Source organism: Odontesthes bonariensis, chromosome 9, assembly GCF_027942865.1.
Source record: "Odontesthes bonariensis isolate fOdoBon6 chromosome 9, fOdoBon6.hap1, whole genome shotgun sequence".
Taxonomy (NCBI): domain Eukaryota; kingdom Metazoa; phylum Chordata; class Actinopteri; order Atheriniformes; family Atherinopsidae; genus Odontesthes; species Odontesthes bonariensis.
This window is the reverse complement of record NC_134514.1, coordinates 32,083,236-32,103,345: the sequence shown is the minus strand read 5'-3', so window position 1 is coordinate 32,103,345 and position 20,110 is coordinate 32,083,236. Positions and strand designations below refer to the sequence as shown.

The window sequence follows — 20,110 nt, the reverse complement described above, 5'->3', positions numbered from 1 at the left end:
ATGGCCTTAGTGGTGAGGACAACATATTTTTCCGTTCCACCTGGAGAAAATACGTTTTCATTTTAGTCCGTATCTGGCTACATAAGCCACATGTCAGGTTGATACTGACGGCTCATAACGGAAGACACAGGGTGCTTGCTCTTTTTCCAAATTAAAATTCCAGACTTTTTCCAGACTTTTTTAAAACTGATACTATTTTTCCCCAAGACCTTAAAGGACAAGACCGTTTTTTTTACATTGGGCCCTTGATTTCACATTATAACATGATGTTCTACTCACCCCTGCTTGTTGTTGGTAATTTGGAGCTGTTCCGAAGATATTCGAGAGGCGTCTGGCTGCTCTCTTGAGATATTCGGCCATGAAACGGTTTCCTATGGGCAACGTTATACAGGCACAAACTATGCTGTTTATAATTTATTAATTACTGTACACTAGCACTGATAACGTGGAGGTGCGTCGCTTACTTAAAAAAATCCGGGTTACTGTAATTTTGATTTTTTGTCGTAAAGTGGGTGTTACTGACGTCATCGTCGTGCTACTACCACAGACAGCCCACAGACCTGCTGCCTATTTATTCATTCGGCTAAAATTCAAAATTACAGTAACCCGGATTTTTTTAAGTAAGCGACGCACCTCCACGTTATCAGTGCTAGTGTACAGTAATTAATAAATTATAAACAGCGTAGTTTGTGCCTGTATAACGTTGCCCATAGGAAACCGTTTCATGGCCGAATATCTCAAGAGAGCAGCCAGACGCCTCTCGAATATCTTCGGAACAGCTCCAAATTACCAACAACAAGCAGGGGTGAGTAGAACATCATGTTATAATGTGAAATCAAGGGCCCAATGTAAAAAAAACGGTCTTGTCCTTTAACTTTATGTACTTGTAACTTGTGTGCCTACTGCCTACTTCATTGGTTGAGATTGTGCCAACTGTGTTTATTAGAAATGTTAATTTTTATAGGCTAGTATTCAATGAACAAATGCATTATTCACAGTAAATTATGCTTTTACTGATGAAAACGTTTCAAAACATGAAAATCACAAGTACATGAATTTCACATCAAACAAGTGTCACAAAAACGATCTATAAAAAAAAAAATGAATAGATGGATGGATGATTGTATGTAGAATTCAGTCTCTTCACTCACATCTCATTCCATTAGGCTAATACAGTATGTGACCAGTTAGTAAAATTATAGTTTTATAGCCTACCTTCCTATTTCTCATTTCACAATGGCTTTGAGCATACTGTAAAATTCTACCATACATTTATTTTCCATACTTTATTAAGACTTTCACACAAAATTCAAGACTTTTCAAGGTCTGGAAAACAGTGCTTCAAAATTCCATACTTATTAAGACTTTCAAGACTTGCGCAAGCACCCTGAAGACATGAAGGCCAACAATTGCGTCAAAGTGAAAACATCTAACCTATGGAGACTTATTTTAGAAGTATATTTTGGTGTCAAAAGAGACTAACCTGCCATTTATCTAATAAAAACAATAAGAATCATATTAACTCTGCACCCAAACAACACTAACTCCCTTTAATGGAATTTCTTAGTGTCAATAAACCAATAATGATCACTCAATCTGTACTCAATCTATCATCTTATCATAAATGTCTGAGTTTCTGGAAAAAAGAAAGAAAAAGTTACATTTAACAGTGCGTTTGTGCATCTTCTGTGTTAAACAGCTTTGGCTTAGAGCATGTTACTTTGGCTCACCTGTGGTGGGGTCGGGGTAGAGCCACTACGGCCCCCTGACATAATCTCTTCGGTAATGTCTCGACCTCCTTGGTTAGGGTCTCTTATTCTGATCTACGGAGTACAGGAAGTGGAGGAGCTGTTGGTGAGAGTTAAATTCTACATATAACAGGAGGGGGGAGCTCCAGGATCTTAGGAACATAAAAAAAAAAAAAGTCTCATGAAGAAAAGAAAAGAGAGTTTTTAGTGTTAGTCCAGTAACATTTATGCTTGGCTTTCTGGGGCACGATGCTTACAGTCGTCAGCCCTCTCCATTTCTTCCAATTGGCTACGACTGGAAACCTCTCTAACTCAATAAGATCTACATTTATCACAGCCTGCCACTGGGGCACACAAAATTCTAACACCATCCGCCATGAAAATTCCTCTGCTGCACCACTAAATGTGCTCTGAGAGTTGCCAGAAAAGCTGTCCGACATCACAAATCAAATTGTAAAACTCCACTGCTGGTTAACGCTGTGGTGAAAATGTCTGACTTACAAAGAGCAAAGCACAATCAGGTCTGACAACAGCAGCCTTCCATATGTGAGCACACACAACAATCAGGCAGAATGATAAAAGCAAGTTAAAATCTGTTCACTCACACAGAGCGCACACACACACACTGCAAAATATTTAGCTTCATTCTCTCGCATCCCCATGTAGCATTTACTCTAAAAAGTCTGAGTTGTCATGAATGCTGCTAACTGAAGTGACGCACACAGTCACAGGACAAGAAATAAAGCGTAAAAGTCACTAGCTAGCTGCTACAACATTTTTACTCTCTGGCCTACTTTTGATAGTTAGTGCAACAGTGTTTGCTCGACACTGCTGACCTTTACCTGGTTCAGTTTGTTTGCAACTCTTCTCCAAGAGAATTACAAACCCTGGTGGGCCTCTTTCATTCCAGGGCTGGAGTAGCCACTCCAGCTAACTTGGTGCTGGACTTTCAACCCCACAAAGCAGGATGGTGGATGGATACAGAGAGTAGTTCCCCCTCAGTTTCACTCACATAATACACAACCAGGGCGGTACAGGAGTGCTCAGTGTTAGCAGAGCTGGTCAGTAAGCTAGCTAGCAACCTGATCCCTCTCTCATAAGCTGAGCAGAACAGGGAGGGAAAAAGGCATAAAAGGACTGCCCTTGTAAAGCTATGGTATTGGAATGCGCACCCCCGCCCGCAGAGACTAACAGACAGTTAAAAGGGGCCGGAGAAAGGAGGGGCACGACAGGGAGAATGGGAGGGTTTCCAGGAAAAAAAGAAAAAGTTAGCGTTACCAAATGAGCTGCAGCTAGCAGAAGAAACTCCCCCTTTACTCAATCCCTCTCTGTTCTGTCATCCAGCACACGCAGATCTTTTCCAGGCTCACGCTTTCTAAGAGGAGAGGAAGAGGAAGGGGATGCCACAGCAGCAGAACATGGCTCACTGGTGAGCCCTTCCGGCTCGGGGGGGGGGGAGACCAGTGGCCACGTGGAGCTGAGCTATGTGCTGACATGTCCTTCACCCCCCCCCCCCCCCCCCCCCCCCCTGCTGGATTTTTTTTCCTCCCCCACATGGGGAGCGCAAGAGCAAGTATAAAGCAGAGAAATAAGGAAAGTTACAGTGCTACAACTTTTGCACATTATCTGGGTACAGAAAATACCAGCAAGACAATAACGAAATACTCATTTTAAACTCACACACAGTGTCTCGGAGTGTCACACTCTGACCATACCAGAACGTTGTTTTGGTCTGTCTGCTCTTCCAAACAGCAAGACTGCAAAGCCTGTGAAATGTTCTTCAACACACACAAAAGCCTAAACAAAGTGTCACAGCTCAAGTGCGACCAGCACTACCTCATCCGTGATCAGCGTGCAGTATCGGCCCTGCAGTGCAGTAAAGTACAGGGCACAGCAGTGGTTTACAGCTCAAGAACAGCTACAGGACTCAAATGCAAAAGAAATGTTAGAAAATAGCGCAAATTTGAGCTTCTGCTCACAAAGAGCTACCTCGTGTGAGGTGAAGGCCGTCAGGGACCTCAGAGGAAATACTAGGCATTCTGGATAACAAAGCAAGAATGGTACAGCAGTTTAGCTTGTAGCACTAAAAGCGAAATATTATAAGTAGGAAAAAATATGACAGAAGTCACTACGAGCTGAAAAACTCAAAAACATCCCAATCCCTTTGTTTGGGGCTGCCTTGCTTTGAAAAAGTCTCACTCAGTGATCTGTTCAATCTGCAGGGTTCTGTTACATCGCACTCCCACCTTAGAGTAGAATTATCCAATTATCTCATTTTTTCCCCCTATTTGGAAGTTGGAAATTCCAGTTTCCAATCTGTAAATGAATGCACCATCCGCAGCTCCACTTTTGGTAAAAGAAATGTGTAAGTCTTGGTAAAAAGAGGCTTCGTGTAAGCAACAGTTCTTAACGTCGGCCTCTAAACACACAGAGTGGAGCAATAGAGCTGACATGCAACAGAAAATGACTGACTGGTACATTAACCTGGCAGCTGGCCGTTGAGTCCTGCGGTGCTATGTTTTAACAACCTGCATCACTTCAACACACAAATCACAAGATTGCACCTCAAACAGGGATGAGTACAAACTGTGTTCGAACAGCAGGCGAGGGAAATCTAAGGACTATTTGGAGAACTAAGGAGTATTTGTATCATTCAGTTTGGTGATTGCTGGTCTGAGCTTAGTGTAAGAGCAGTTTTAAACCTTCACGGAGGTACGCATCTGTGTTGCTATCAACATGAGATTATACGAACTGCACTGATAGGGACGTCTGGGCTTCTCTGCTCAACCTGCTGCCTCCGCGACCCGACTTCCGGAGAAGCGGCAGATAATGGATGGATGGCACTGACAATTGCGCAAGCGGATTCTGACATCACCACAGCAACGTAACCGTATATATCGGCACTTCAAGCACACTGGACTCACTGCAGGTGTTACTACTGAGACGATGGTGCTCCTACACAGCGGTGTCGAACAGGGGGGAAAAGTCAGACTGATTCACAGGGTCCAGCCTACAGGGGGGGCCCTGAGGGAAATTTTCTTCTTTCGTTTTTTAAAAATCATTTTTTAAATAATGTCAATATATGTTGGTAATTTATGCAAATCTAATGTTCTCTGGAAATACATCTGTTGAAATGTATATCCCAGCCTGCAAATAGGTTATAATGTATATCAGACACCCCCATTATCAGTGCGCATTGGTTTAGTCCGCCTTCTGGCGGACTTTTGATTGTACATGCGCAATAAATTTCACTCACTTCATTATTAGGCATTAAACGCAGCAGCCGGCACATGAAAGATGTCATTCAAAAAAAATAAAAAAATCAGGCTTTCAGAAAAGAAAAGAAAGGCAAGAGAGACAGAGGAAACAAAATGAAGGAAAGCAACTGCTGACTGATTTCTTTCCCAATGTTGGTTCAAATATGCATGGTAGTGGTTGTTCTTGGGGCCCCAAATTTGGTGCTACGCCCCTGCTCCTACACCACAGGAATAGTTTCATATGGGGAGATTGGACCGAAAAAAAAAAAAAAAAGTTTCAGTGCAATTTGTTGGTTTCCTTAGCTAGGAAATTGTTTTTGAATTGGCTCTATATGAACGAATTGGATTATTTTATGAATAATTATGATTACAATTAATTGAATTCTAATTGGCTTGAATTGGACATTATTATATAAGTGCCTTGAGATGACATTTGTTGTATTTGGCGCTATATAAATAAAAATGAATTGAAATATGTCGTACAAGAGAAACTAAAACTGCATTCAAGTGTCTGGAACACCAGCTATTGTGGTGTCCATTTTGGCATGGTCACCATTTGCAAAGGTGTGAACACCAAGTTAAAAACCAAGCCTCGGCCCCCACAGACAGCAGTTTTTTTTTTAAAGCCGATGGACAGATGTGCAGGGCTCCAAGAAGCAAACAGCACATGGGCTCTGGACATGACCCCAGAGGGAATTCAGGCTCAGATTCAGATGTGTCAACCAAATCACTTCAGTCAACATGCAACGCAGCACATTAATATTTACATCTTAACAGCATGACTGATAACTGTTGAGGTAAAGAACAGACGGTGTGGCCTGGCCCGCAGAAATAACATAACCGCCTTCACCGTGACAGATTTGGTGCTTGAAGATGCCATTTCATCTTCAAAAGTAAAAAGTAAAATAAGAGTCTTTAATTGGACCTGCAAACAGCCCACCGAAACTATTACAGAAGCAGAGAGATTTGAACAGATTTAAGTTTTTACAAGTGCCAATAATTATAGTCAGAAAAGCTTGCAGGGTGTATGGAACTGTACCATGATGTTCATAGGACAATATTACTACTGAGCCCTTAGCGCCAATACCGGTGGACAAAAGTCGATTTCAACTTTATTTATTGGCACAATAACCTTGCTAATAGTGTTTGTTCGCATGTACATTTCAAGCAGCGAGACAAAGGGCATGGCAGGAAAAGCAGGTCTCAATGCTTACAGGGTTTAATAGACCACTCCTCAGATGATAAGTTTTCATCAAGAAGCTGCCATATTTATCTAATAGGAGTTTTTATGAAAAAAATAAAAACAGCCACCGAGTTGCAAGGTGGTCAACAATGAGAAAATTTTCAACTGGCTGCTGTCAATCACTATATGAAGAAACGATACTTTCATGTAGGTGCTTCTCATTTCCTCCTCTCCAATCCCTGTTGTGAGCATTACATCTCCTGCATGGTTTTGGCAATTCTAATTTTACTGAGATCAAAGCTCCCTCCAACACCTCAAGTGTCAACAATAATATTAATCTGAAATAACACCGAAACGTATGATGATAAAGATCACAGTCCCCCCCAAAAAACCAAAACGCTGAGCTTATCACACAGTTGGAGTTCGGACATGGGACATCTTTCATCAGTAGGAAACAAATGGTGTAATTGAGGAGTGGTCCATGTTCCAGAGCCAAACTAATTAACAGATCTTGGCCAAAAAAAAAAGAATGAAAATATGAAAATGATCTACTTTAGATCAAATGTTCTTTTTAGTCTGTGTATCTTGCAGTCGAGTCAAGTAACATGAAAAAAACACACCCTTTGCTTGCAAACTGGTCATTCTCCTGAGAAAATTCATTAAAATCCAAATTACTTAATCCTGAAAAGGCCATCAATCAGAGGCAGGTCAAATGAACATATGCTCAAGCAGTTGTGCACGCTCCAAGTTTTTAACAAGCAGCTCTTAATGTGACATGTTGTGTGCTGCAGACTGTACCTGTTTGCGTTCCCGTTTGGTGGGGATGTGCTGGGCAGGCTGAGGTGGTGGTTGCTGTTGTTGAGGGGCTGGGTTCATAATAACAGGTGCCGGCTGCACCGAGGGGGTGAACTGAGGCTGTGCAGGGTAGTAGGCCCCTGCTGTGGATAAAGTAGAGAGAAGTTCGTCAGCCAACACACACCGGCTTCAGGATGAAGCCGTCACTTAGAACAAACAACTGCCTGATCCACACAGGATGTGCACACATATTAGACCAACTTTTGATTACACAATACCACTACCTTCTACGTCACTGCTGTAATTTAAGGCTTTGAGGAAAACTGCATGCAAAATGTTAGGCCTAAATAATTTGCAGTAAATTGACATCCGCAGCAAAGTTACGGCACTTTGTTAAACACAAGATTTAAGTCACTTATTTCTATTTAGAAATGTGTTTCTATGACCTGTGAAAAACCCAACGTGACCTTTAATTGTTAGCACTGCAGATAGTTCTAAGAGGAGTTCTCAATATGTTCACAGAGTGCATGAAGTTAGAATTCATGAGTGAACGAACCTCATGAAATAAAACGGAAGAAAAATATTGAGGACATTAAATAGACAGATTCTGAGGGTTTAGATCCTGAGAGATATTCAGACCAGTTCATCACAGACATGACATGGCAACACGTATGCTTATTGAACTAAGAGCTTGACACATGCTTTCAATAGCAGACACAGGGTCAGACTGAATCCACATAACAGGGACCGGCATTGGGCACCTACAACCAAATAAATGCGTTCTTGACTGTAGGATATAATGATGAGGAAAGTACTGGTCGTACACCCGCTGGCCTAATTCTTCGGTCAGAAAGAATGCAGCTGTTCTTGAGGTTGCGTCTTGTCATTTATTAATTAAACAGTTGTGAAGTTGTGAAGTATTGAAGTTGTGACATTGTGGTTTTCTAAAACAAAGACAGATATAAAAAGGAAAAAGAGGACAATGCTAAGTTATTCACATTACAAACGTCCTATCTACAGAATCTCTTCGAGGATAATAATTACTGGGAATGTACTGAACACACAGTAGTAATAATATGGTGATAAACAGTACACAAATGTCATACATAAAACATTAAAACAGCAGAGGAAATCGTACTGCCTTATCTGTAATAAGTGCTAACAAAAAACACAGTGTACAGGATTGCTAACACGATATTGCTGAGTCACGGAACATTCTAGACATTTCCAAATACACAGAAAGATTGTTTAGCTTAAATACAAACTTGCAAAGGACTGTAGAAACAAAATAAATGGCTGTACAAACCATATAAAGCCTAACAAGGAAAATAAGAGCACTTACATTTGCAATCACGCACCACAGCACCGAGAGACTTCCAAACGAGGTATGAGAGTCCGATAATGCGACTGCATGAGAGAGAATGTCCGAGCATGTTTCATATCACGCAGGTAAACATGCATTCAAAGCGTGATCAATCCTTAAAGGGGCAGCGCCATTTCTTAAAGGCAAAGTATTTTGCATAGGCAAGAAGTAAATATGCACTTAAAGAAGCAAAGGCATTTTAGATATATGGAAGCAGGGAATTTTGTACAGCCGCCCTCAAATTTACCTAGTAAATTTGTAAACAACAGAAATTAACTGCCCATCAGTTATTTAACTAATTAGCTACATCACTGGGCATTTCAGGCAGCTCAATTAGCTTGGCCACAGGTCGTAAGTAAGTGCTACCTTTAATGTCCACTGCGGCAGTCCGGACCTTACCGTCATCACTAGTAATGACCTTACTGACCCGTCCCACTGGCCACATGACTCTTGGCAGCTGTCTGTCCATTACCAGGACAACCTGTCCAACCTTGAGGTCTTCTGACGATTCCTTCCACTTCTGTCGCAGTTGAAGGTTAGGAAGGTATCTCCGGATGAACTGGTTCCAGAAGAGGTCGGCGATGACCTGGCTGTGTCGGTAGAGTCGTCGTCCCAGCAGAGCTTCAGGCCCGTACAAGGCCTGTGGCAGGGAGGCATCCCGCCGCCCCATCAGGAGTAGGTTTGGTGTGATCGGGTCTGGGTCTGCCACGTCTGATGACACGTAGCCCAGAGGCTTTGAATTGAGAATCCCTTCGACTTCCACCAGCACGGTGGTAAGGACATCCTCTGGAACGATTTGGTCGCGTAGAACAACCTGGAGAGAAGCTTTGACAGACTTGATCTCTCTTTCCCACGCTCCTCCGAAATGAGGTGCATGAGGTGGATTGTATCTGAAGGAGATTTTCTGTCCGGCAAGCTGCTCCCTCAGGGAAGGTTCAAGTTGGGCAAAGGCCTCCTTGAGTTCTCGGTCTCCCCCTCGGAAGTTAGTGCCCTGATCACAGAGGATCTCGAATGGCTTTCCCCGTGTTGCTACAAACCTCCGTAGGTCAAGGAGGAAAGAGTCACTGTCCATGTGGGAAAGGAGGTCTAAGTGGAAACACCTTGTAGTCAAGCACTTAAATATGATGCCCCACCTTTTCTCATGTCTTCTGCCTATTTTGATTGTATAGGGGCCAAAACAATCAATCCCCGTGGACCAGAAAAAAGGCTTATTCAAACGGAGTCGTGCAGAGGGTAAATCAGCCATTTGGGGAATCCCCGGTTTCTTGCGCCACTTACAACACTCTGTGCACTGCCTCTGATGCTTGCGGATGGCTTGACGTCCACGCAGTATCCAGTATGATCTGCGGATCTCTGCATAGACTCTCTCTGGTCCAGGATGAAGGAGACGACTGTCGTAGTCTCTAATCAGTAGGCGAGCGACCAGGTGATCAGGTGATAGTACAATAGGATGAAGCGTGTCGTCCTCTAGATCCTCAGCCTTGCGAAGCCTCCCACCTACTCTTATCAGTCCAAGTTGGTTGAGCATTGGTGAGAGTGAGCTCAGTCGGCTATTGGTTGGTATGGCCTTTCCAGCTTTGAGAGCGTTCACTTCCTCAGGAAAGCTCTTTAACTGGGTCCTCTGTAGGAGAGCCAGTTCGGCTGCAATGCGTTCAGAGGCGCTGGGGACTGTGGAGGGCACCCCGTGAAGAGCCTGATGCGTGGTAAGTAGGAGGTCCTCCCAGGTCTCGCAGGCAACCAGGTCAGGTAATGGCATGTCGGTGGTGGAGACGGTGCTGCAGAAACTGCCATGTCAGAGCTCAGTCGCATCGTCCAGGACAGTGGAGGGACAGACAGGCCAATGATCTGGTGAGAGCTGTAGGAATGGAGGACCGCAACGCCAGTGACTAGGCTGTGAGAGCTGAGACAAAGTTAGACCTCGGGTTATGTCATCAGCCAGGTTATTCTTTGAATCGACATATCTCCAGTTACTAGTCCCGACTAGGTCTTGGATTTCTGCAACACGTGTTCCTATGAACACGCTGTATTGCTGGGACTCGGACTGAATCCATTTCAGAACAGTGGTGGAATCAGACCACATGATGGAGCGTGTAAGGGGTACTGTGAGCTCAGTACTCAGTACTTTGGCAAGCTGTGCTCCAGTTAGGGCTGCACATAATTCCAAGCGTGGGATTGATAGCTGGCGCTTGGGTGCAACACGGGACCGAGCCAAGACGAAGGAGACATGGGTCTGACCAGCTGGACCTACCACCCGGAGGTAAGCTATGGCTCCATAAGCTTTCTCGGATGCATCACAAAACACATGTAACTGTACGTCCTCAGTTGTGATGTTGAATGGGGTGTAACGGCGAGGAATGGCAACATCCTGGAGGTCAGTTAGCTCAGACTCCCATGCCGTCCACAGTGGGAGCAAGTCATCCTGTATGGGGTCATCCCATTGTCGTTCGGTCCGCCACAATGCCTGCACTAGTACTTTCGCCCTGGTGGTGTATGGGAGAATGAACCCCAAAGGGTCGTACTGGCTAGCGAGTACGCGGTACACTGTTCTCATGGTCACTTCAGTGATAGAGACTGATCTCTTCTTGTAACCGAGGACATCAGATAGGCAGTTCCACTTCAGGCCGAGAGTGGATTCTTGGGGCTCTGTTTTGTCTGCAGAGAGCCAGAACTCACAGGCCTCTGATCTGGCCTCAGAAGGAAGATGAGCTACCACTTCTGGCACATTACAGGCCCACTGTCTGATGTCGAAGCCACCTTTGGCAAGAATTGCTCTCAATTTGTCGATGAGTGCTGTAGCCTGCTCAGGACATGGTATGGACTGGAGGCAGTTGTCCACATAAAAGGCTGTCAAGACTGATTCCATCACATCTTCGTTGCCCTTCACATGATCCCTGACGTGTCTCTGGACTGCATAAGTGGCGCAACAGGGGCTGCATGTTGTCCCGGACGGTAGTACACGCCACTCATAAATGTCCGGCTGACGGTCTTGTTCCATGTCTCTCCACAGGAAACGCAAGAAAGGCTGGTCTGAGGGCAACAGCCTAACTTGGTGAAACATTGCACGAATGTCACCACTGATAGCGACAGCATGCTCTCTGAATCTGAGTAGTACTCCTAGTGAAGGAGAACCTAAGGTAGGGCCAGGCAACAGGTTGTTGTTGAGGTTGTGCTCCTTATGCGTGAAAGAGCAATTGAACACTACTCTTGCCTTCCCATTGTGGAACACCATGTGATGGGGAATATACCATGAGCCAGCAGTACTGTTGGCCTCCTCACTGGTGATCTTCACGGCATATCCCTCCTTCTCCAGCTTGTGTATTTCTCTGTTGTAGATGGTGGCCTGCTCGGGGTTATTCGACAGCCGTCTCTCAGCCCTTCGTAGGAGAGGCATCACAGCAGAGGGAGATGCTTGGAGTAAGGTATGATTCTCTTTCCACCGGAGAGGTGTCGCATATCTCTCCACGCCATCCACATTTATCCGTAACGTGTCACTTTCCAATAGAGCAAGTGCGGCGTTGTCCTGCTTTGAGCGTGTGATCTCTTTCTCATTGCGACGAGGCAGAGTGTCGAGTTGCCATAATTTCTCCACGTTAAGTCGTAGCTTGAGCAGGTGACAGGAAGGAGGTGTGTAGGCATGAACTCTGATGACAGGGCTGTTGCAGGAATGTCGCAGGCCCTTGGATGGCCCATCCCAGCTTTGTGCATACAGCAACAGGAGAACCAGGTGAGCCCATGCGGACTGGACATATGGCAGTGATCAAATGTGAATTGTCTGACCCAATGAGGATCAGCGGCTTGGCTTTGTGGAAGGGCTTGACTGGAACATCCCGCAGGTAGTGGTATTTCTGCTTCAGGACGTCAGCTGGGCAGGATTGCTTAGCAAGGTTCAGCTCTGAAGCAGTGAATACATTCTTGAGCTTGTGTCTGATACCCAGGTTTGACATAGTTGATACCTCAAGTGTCACAGAGGCTCCCTTCAGATGCACTATGTCCTGCCTGACAGTTTTTAAAGTTAGGAACTCACACTCCCTCTGGAGGCCAAGCTTGTCGACTGCAGCAGGAAGGATGATCGTCCTTTCAGACCCATCATCGAGCAGGGCATATGTATCCAGGATCTTGTTCCCGTTGCACAAGCGAACAGGGACAACTTTGAGCATCACTCGGCGTGAGTGACTTGATTGATCCATGTAAACTGTGGATACAGTGCTGACGTTAAGGACACTGGGCTGTTGCGTAGTTGCAACCTCATGCAAAGTCAACAGGTGCTGCTCTCCACATGTGGCACAAGGCTTCTTCAGAGTGCACTTGTCGGGTTTATGCCCTCTACCACACCTCCAGCAGCGGTTCTGTTCCTTTATCCAATCTGACTTCTGAAATGTATTCATGCTGGTGAATTCTGAACATCCACTCAGGTAGTGCTCGTTGGACTTGCAATATGGGCAAAAGGGCTTGAATCGCTCACGCTTGGGGTTTGACGATGTAGAAAGTGCACTTGTTTCTGGTGCAGTTGCCTTCGGTCCAGTAGCAGTGTTTAGCAGCACAGTGGATGACTTTGCTTTGGTCTGTTTGAAGGACTTTGTGTCTCGACGTGCAGGCTCTCCCTGAATGCCTTCAGTGGCCCGTCGAGAGATTTGTAGGGTTTGAGACTTAATTTCCAGCCATGATGCCAGGTCAATCAAAGTGTAAGTCGTAGCAGACCCACTGGCAATGATGCCTCGCCTCAAGCAGTGTTCTACAAAGGAATCTCTGTAGCTCACAGGAAGTTTGCTAAGCAGGATGTCAACATGCGAACCACACTGCAGCTCGTACCTTGATGGCCCACTTGTCGACTGTAGCATTCCCACTAGTGAGCTAACTGCTGTGCTGAAATCTTCAAATGCTTGGGCGTCACCCATTCGGACAGCTGGAGCTTGCTGGAGGGCCCTCAGCTCACTTTGAATGAGGGACCGTGGCTGGCCGTATCGCTGTTCCAGAGCCCTCATCGCAGCGCTGTAGGGCTCTGGACTGTTAAGGTGCCTCTTAGCTATCTGATAAGCTGCCGGAAGTTTCAGAAGGTCAAGGAGAACTTGAAACTTATAATCCTCTGTCAGATGTCGGTGAGCCCCTAAGACTGTGTCCAGAACTTTCTTCAGGAGAATAAAGTCACTCTCTTTGCCTGATGAGAACGCAACCAATTAAGGCTTCGGTATCCCATAGGATGAAGCGATGGCCATCTCCATCAAGTTAGGTGATCTTGTATCAGGTGCAGGGTAGGCTGCAGGTTGAGGAACAGGGTATGGGTACGGATACCAAGGATAATGCCCAGGTTGTGGTGGCGGTATACCATAAGGTGGATACCAAGGCCCAGCAGGTGGCAGCACTGACGGATAAGGTTGAATAGGCGGAGGCTGAATTGGCACTGGCTGCCCTGGAGGGGGCTGTGCAGGCACTGGCTGACCTGGAAGAGGTAACACAGGCGCTCGCTGGCCTGGCACAGGTGGCGCGGGTGCGGGTACAGGCACTGGCTGGACCGGCACAGGTGGTGCGTGCGCTGGCGCTAGCTGGCTTGGTAGAGGTGGCACGTGCGCAGGCTGGCTTGGCGGAGGTGGCGCATGCGCTGGCTGGCCTGGCAGTAAAACGTACGCTGGCTTTCCCTGCAGCGGTGGCGCGTGCGCTGGCACAAGCACTGGCTGGACTGGCAGAGGTGGCGCATGCGCTGGTGCTAGCTGGACTGGCAGCGGTGGCATTCGCGCTGGCACTGGTAGGCCAGACAGCGGTGACGTGAGCACTGGCTGGGATGCCAGAGGTGCCGCGGGGTAGTGCCCTATAGATGCCATCTCTGGTGAGCCATAAGATGCTGGTGTAGAAGTGCCATCTGATAGAACGCTCTCTGCGTGATCGGCCATGCCTACCATTGTCGCCAGAGGGCTATGTTCTGCCATGTCTAACCAGGATCCTACTTTGGAGGCTGCTCCTTGAAGCACTGATAAAGTGGGCTGAATGAGTGGCTGAGACATGAATGGATTTAAATCTTGCACATACGTGTGACTAGGGGGGTTTGTCCATAATCTTTGGGGAGCTAACAGGTAATCTGAGTGGAGCCTGTCTCCAGTGGGGGTAGTAGTGACAGGTGCATGGCAAACTGCTACTGTACTGCTGATAAGGAGAGGTTGATCTTGGATGCTCATGAGAAAAGCCCATAGTACTTAATGGATAAGAGGCACGTCTTGCAGTCTCCATTTCCACAGCAAGCTGTTCCATTTCAGTGCTTAAACTTTTCCATCTCTCCTCTAGTCGATCTAATGCAGAAGCTCTAGCAGCGGTAGCTCTCTCAGATGGGAAAGAAATGTTGCTCTGACTTACATGTGTCACATGCCCTGTTGATGGCATGGGTGGTCTGGAGGGGAATGACTGGCGAGGGTGGCTGAGCACATGGTCCTCTAGGTAAGCTGGAGGTTGTATTCTCCGACTGGGGCGAGGATCAGGCTGATGTGCTTCACCCTGGTCATCTCTAGAAGCAGCCATGACGCAGATGGAGTACAATCCGGCTCGAAGGACCAATTTTGTAGGATATAATGATGAGGAAAGTACTGGTCGTACACCCGCTGGCCTAATTCTTCGGTCAGAAAGAATGCAGCTGTTCTAGAGGTTGCGTCTTGTCATTTATTAATTAAACAGTTGTGAAGTTGTGAAGTATTGAAGTTGTGACATTGTGGTTTTCTAAAACAAAGACAGAAATAAAAGGAAAAAGAGGACAATGCTAAGTTATTCACATTACAAACGTCCTATCTACAGAATCTCTTCAAGGATAATAATTACTGGGAATGTTCTGAACACACAGTAGTAATAATATGGTGATAAACAGTACACAAATGTCATACATAAAACATTAAAACAGCAGAGGAAATCGTACTGCCTTATCTGTAATAAGTGCTAACAAAAAACACAGTGTACAGGATTGCTAACACGATATTGCTGAGTCACGGAACATTCTAGACATTTCCAAATACACAGAAAGATTGTTTAGCTTAAATACAAACTTGCAAAGGACTGTAGAAACAAAATAAATGGCTGTACAAACCATATAAAGCCTAACAAGGAAAATAAGAGCACTTACATTTGCAATCACGCACAACAGCACCGAGAGACTTCCAAACGAGGTATGAGAGTCCGATAATGCGACTGCATGAGAGAGAATGTCCGAGCATGTTTCATATCACGCAGGTAAACATGCATTCAAAGCGTGATCAATCCTTAAAGAGGCAGCGCCGCATTTCTTAAAGGCAAAGTATTTTGCATAGGCAAGAAGTAAATATGCACTTAAAGAAGCAAAGGCATTTTAGATATATGGAAGCAGGGAATTTTGTACATTGACTGTGACTTCCGTTTATCTCACAAGTCAAACCCTGATTTTGTCCATGAGTGGATGAAGGGTTGTCACTTACAATTAAGTCATACACAAACCCTTGGACTACTTTGTGTTGGAAAATAATTTATTTTTAATTTTTATTAGGGCTGGGTGAGTTAACTCGTTATTATCGTGTTAATTATTTAACGTTGATAAATATTTTATCGCGCATTAACGCAGTGTTTTATTTTTTTTAAATGATTTTTTGGGGCTTTTGTGCCTTTAATGGATAGGAAAGTTCAGAGAGACAGGAAGCAGAGGGCAGAGAGAGGGGGAACGACATGCAGCACAGGGCCAGCTGCAGCGAGGACTATAGCCTCTTGTACATGGGGTGCCTGCTCAACCCACTACGCCACTGACCACTGTTTTATTATTTATTTTATTATTGTAAAACTCTGTTGCTCACAGGCTTTTATTTTGTAAAAGTCTGTTGCTGTCTGCTGCGGAAACGGAAAAGAAAGTAATTGGCGGATCCACCAAACATGGAGAAGGGTACGGAACTTTTACTTGGCCATTTTCATTTTAAAGTTCTTCCAGGCGCCGGAGTTGACAGAACCAAAGTCATCTGTAAACACTGCCAAGTTGAATTGTCTTATCACTGTAGTAGTTCCAGTCTAAAGTATCACTTAAAGGCAAAACACACAATTGATACCAGCAAGTCATTCAACGAAACAGACAGTGGAGCGAAGCTTCTACATAAAAACTACATAAAAATAAGTGTGTTTGCACAACAAATGTTATGGCACTTTCATTCATATGGCAGTACATTTAAAATTAAAATAAATGCTAAAAGCTATACACTACCTTTCCTTGATGCATCAACGCTGGTGTTTGGTAGCCCTAACTGCCGCTAAAAAAATAATCGCACAAAGATGGAAAACTCCCCATGCTTTGTCACAACAACAATGGATTAATACAGTCATAGATCTGGCTAAACTTGAGAAATCTGTGGCCAGTATGCACGGTGCTCAGAGCAAGAATATTAACTTGTGGTCCTCTTTTATTGATAGATTATTGGATTGGTGGCTTGGGATGATGTCCTGTTGCTTTCTTTTTCACTTTCTTATCCTCTTCTACTTCTAGCATCTACACATCAACTATTCTGAGCTGTTTTTTTTTTTTTGGTAAACGTTTTTCTTTGTGTTTTCTATTAGGACCGGGTGAGTGAGCTGGGAATGAGACCTGAGTGAGCTGGGAAGGAGACCTGTGTGTGTGTGTGTGTGTGTGTGTGTGTGTGTGTGTGTGTGGGGGGGGGGGGGGGTGCTGGTATGGATGTTGATTGTCGTCCATTGTCGTTTCATGTGTTGTGTATTTGTTTTTGTTTGTTTGTTTGTTTGTTTTTTGTTTGACATAAAAATACAATAAAAATTTGATCACAAAAAAAAAAAAGCTATACACTACTTTTGAATAAATTTTTGGATTTTGCGTACAAATCGTGATTAATCAGGGAAATCATGTGATTAATTAGATTAAAAATTTGAATTGTTTCCCAGCCCTAATTTTTATGTCTTTCATTCACCACAATGCAACTTATGCATACTGTTGGTTTTATTCTTACAACAATAATGATATATAAAAAAAACACTGGGATTCATTAAAAACCCTCCCTTGTTGAGTAACATGCACTTCATCATTTTAGCTTTAAAAACCCAAAAACATTAGACTCGTGGGTAAGTTAACTTAATGATGATCGACTAACCGAACTAACTAAACAATACTTGTCTAGCTGCACTCTAAGGGGTTAGTGAAATTGAGTGTAAAAGGGAAACAAAGACAGAAACCCATCATTACTGCTGCCTGCACATTTGAAAACTTTCCAGAACTTGACATTAACAGATAAAATGTGTACCTCACCATTTCTAATCGTGTTTTAATAATAGCTCTCTTAGCTCTGAAGGCACCAGTTCACCAGGCAGACATGGCAGCTGGGCAGTCACTTGCACGCCTACAGACCATGACACAGCAGTCTCTCATTGCTCAGTCCTGTAATGGTGACTCTCGACTCTTATGACCACAGATACACATCAAATGTATAACTTTTGTCAAGATAGCGTCTGCTTATGGGCTCAAAAAAGGTTCCCACAAGACCAGACATTTCTTTAGCCAACAAATTTTTACCCAACTCGTATACCCTACTCAATATGTCAATAATCCATGCAAACCATTACCTGGCCTCGTAACTGGGCCCAGTGACAAATCAGAGCCAGGGTAAGGAAAAAGAAAAAAAGGAAAAAAATCCTTAAACTGAGGAGGCCTTCTTTAAGCCTGGCAGCGGCGAGCTGCTCGGCCTCTCTCCCTCTCAGCATTCATTTCAGTCTAACTCACATTACTGTGTCTATATTGTTGACCAGAAGCAGTACAGCCTAAATATAGTCAAAAGCCCACACAGGCTAAGGGACGAGTGTGCGCAAGAGAAAAAGGGAGGGAAGAAAGAGAGAGGGAGAAGGGGAGCATTCCCAAAATCAGAAATCCAGATGGTGAAATGACACTTTCTTGGACACTGTCCCAATAGTGTAAACAAGAGAGCTGAAATATGACTCAGAAAGCACTGACACTTGCATTGGGAGGGGGCTAAAAAGAGACATGCTGCCTATATGACACCTACCCTCAGAGTCCTTCTGCGCTTGAGACCCACGGTTCCCCATGTAGAATTCCTACTGAATGCACAACAGCGTATGAACAGAAAAGAGAGAGGGGGTTTCTCTTCAAACCCCCTCACTAACTTGTTCCCCGTCCCCTCCACAGGTGCCCTTTGCAGAATGACTTCTTTCAATGTTCAACCCACCCTCTTACAGCGTGTCTCCGTTTCGCTCCTCCCTGTGACCTTCCTCATTCCTCCCTCCCTTTCTTTCCCCTCTGGTCTGTACTGGCAGGCCAGCTAAAGTGTTAGGTTGGGACATTCGGAGGGACTGCCTGAACCCTCCCCAACCACTCCGCCACAGACATGTCATCTGATCTGAATGGTGAAGCCATCAGAGACTACTATAAAGGTGGGGGGTGGGGGGGTGGGGGCATGTGGTACTTGCTAAACTAATCACTCTTGGCAGGTGGGAGTTTTAAAAATAGTCACTATACAACGTCAGCACAGCGTTTTTACCTGACTGCTACATAAGGACTTAGTAGTAACAGTACCACAGCTGGGCTTCTAAATTATCTCCTGGGATTATTAGGCTACTATGTCACAACAGTAGCACAATAGAGTAGCAGAGTAGAGTCCAGTAGGTAAAAGCATAAATGAATAAAATATGTACGTTTCTTGAACAAAGACCACAAAGACCAGAGAAAAACAGTCATGACTTAATGTCCCTTGACCAGCTATTTAGGGTTGTGTACCATCTGATATCATGTGACTCTCAGAATGACCACTGTCACACAGGCTCTCCGCAGAAACACAGAAGAGACCATTGCTTGGGTAAAAATACTCAACATGGGAGTGTAGATTACAACACAGACCCCTCATCATCAGCAGCACTATATACGCTCTCTGTGTAGGAAGACAATCATGAAGTTAGACAACTTACAGGAGGTCACTGACATATCACCAAGTCTGACAGTCATGGAAAAGGGTTGTTGGGACTCTGTAAGACCCTACAGCTCTTCTTCTCTCTTTAATTGAGTTTTTGAAATTTGGTCCTACAAACTGCTCATTTTTATTTGATCAAATTCAAACGCGCACTGAACATGTAAAAGGCACCTACTCATGAATGTTCTGAAATAGAATAAGTATAAAAGATTTTATTTTTCAATCCATACAAAGATTCTGGGATTTTTGTCTCAACTACTGTCCTTTGACCCTTAGCCAAATTTTGATTACGTGCAGCACCAGTAGAGTTAGAGCTTAAAGATTCCAGCTTATATTGTCTGTTATATGGAATACAAAGATGCACCATACGTGTAGAACATATTTCTCCTAAAATGAGCCAATTCATTGTTCTGTTGTCCGGCTGTAATTTTAGGCTAGTTGTATCTCATATGTAGTGGTGCTTGACAGTTTGTGAAAGCTTTTTCAAATTCAAATTATTTTTTTTTCTGCATTATTATCACCTAAGACATGAGATTTACATGCACATTATCAAGGTAGATCAACAGGACCAAAATAACATGCTCATGCTTTCCGATTTATAAACTTACCAAATATTACATGTCTGCGAGTGGCACAAGTAGATAAGCAGATAATATGAAGGTGAATTTATATTCATCATCTAGTTGTAGGACTTTTGAAAATCTCAAGTGGTTTTAGGCCATCGTCATAAAAACAACACACACATTCCCCAGCCCATTCCAAATCTTCACAAGTGAATGCCAAACCTTAAGATGTACCCTCAACCTTAGCATAGCCTCACTCTAACCCTGAGCCTAAACCCAAGGCTTGACCCT

The 20,110-nt window shown here is 44.4% G+C and overlaps 1 protein-coding gene across 14 annotated transcripts in view; it reads right to left on the bottom strand.

The window, feature by feature from the left end:
- Positions 1 to 20,110, bottom strand: part of eif4g1b (eukaryotic translation initiation factor 4 gamma, 1b) — a 64,998-nt gene that overhangs the window by 18,449 nt on the left and 26,439 nt on the right. For 7 of the 14 annotated variants that reach the window (XM_075474039.1, XM_075474037.1, XM_075474040.1 and 4 more), the window contains 2 exons: positions 6,987 to 7,126; positions 1,731 to 1,823 (listed from right to left, as the gene is read on the bottom strand). In XM_075474039.1, coding sequence (XP_075330154.1) covers positions 1,731 to 1,823; positions 6,987 to 7,126 — 233 coding nt within the window. Of the gene's footprint in view, positions 1 to 1,730; positions 1,824 to 2,590; positions 3,164 to 6,986; positions 7,127 to 14,688; positions 15,039 to 17,901; positions 18,114 to 18,338; positions 18,507 to 20,110 lie in introns of those variants that run through there. The other 7 variants (XM_075474047.1, XM_075474048.1, XM_075474049.1 and 4 more) reach the window with 7 other exon arrangements.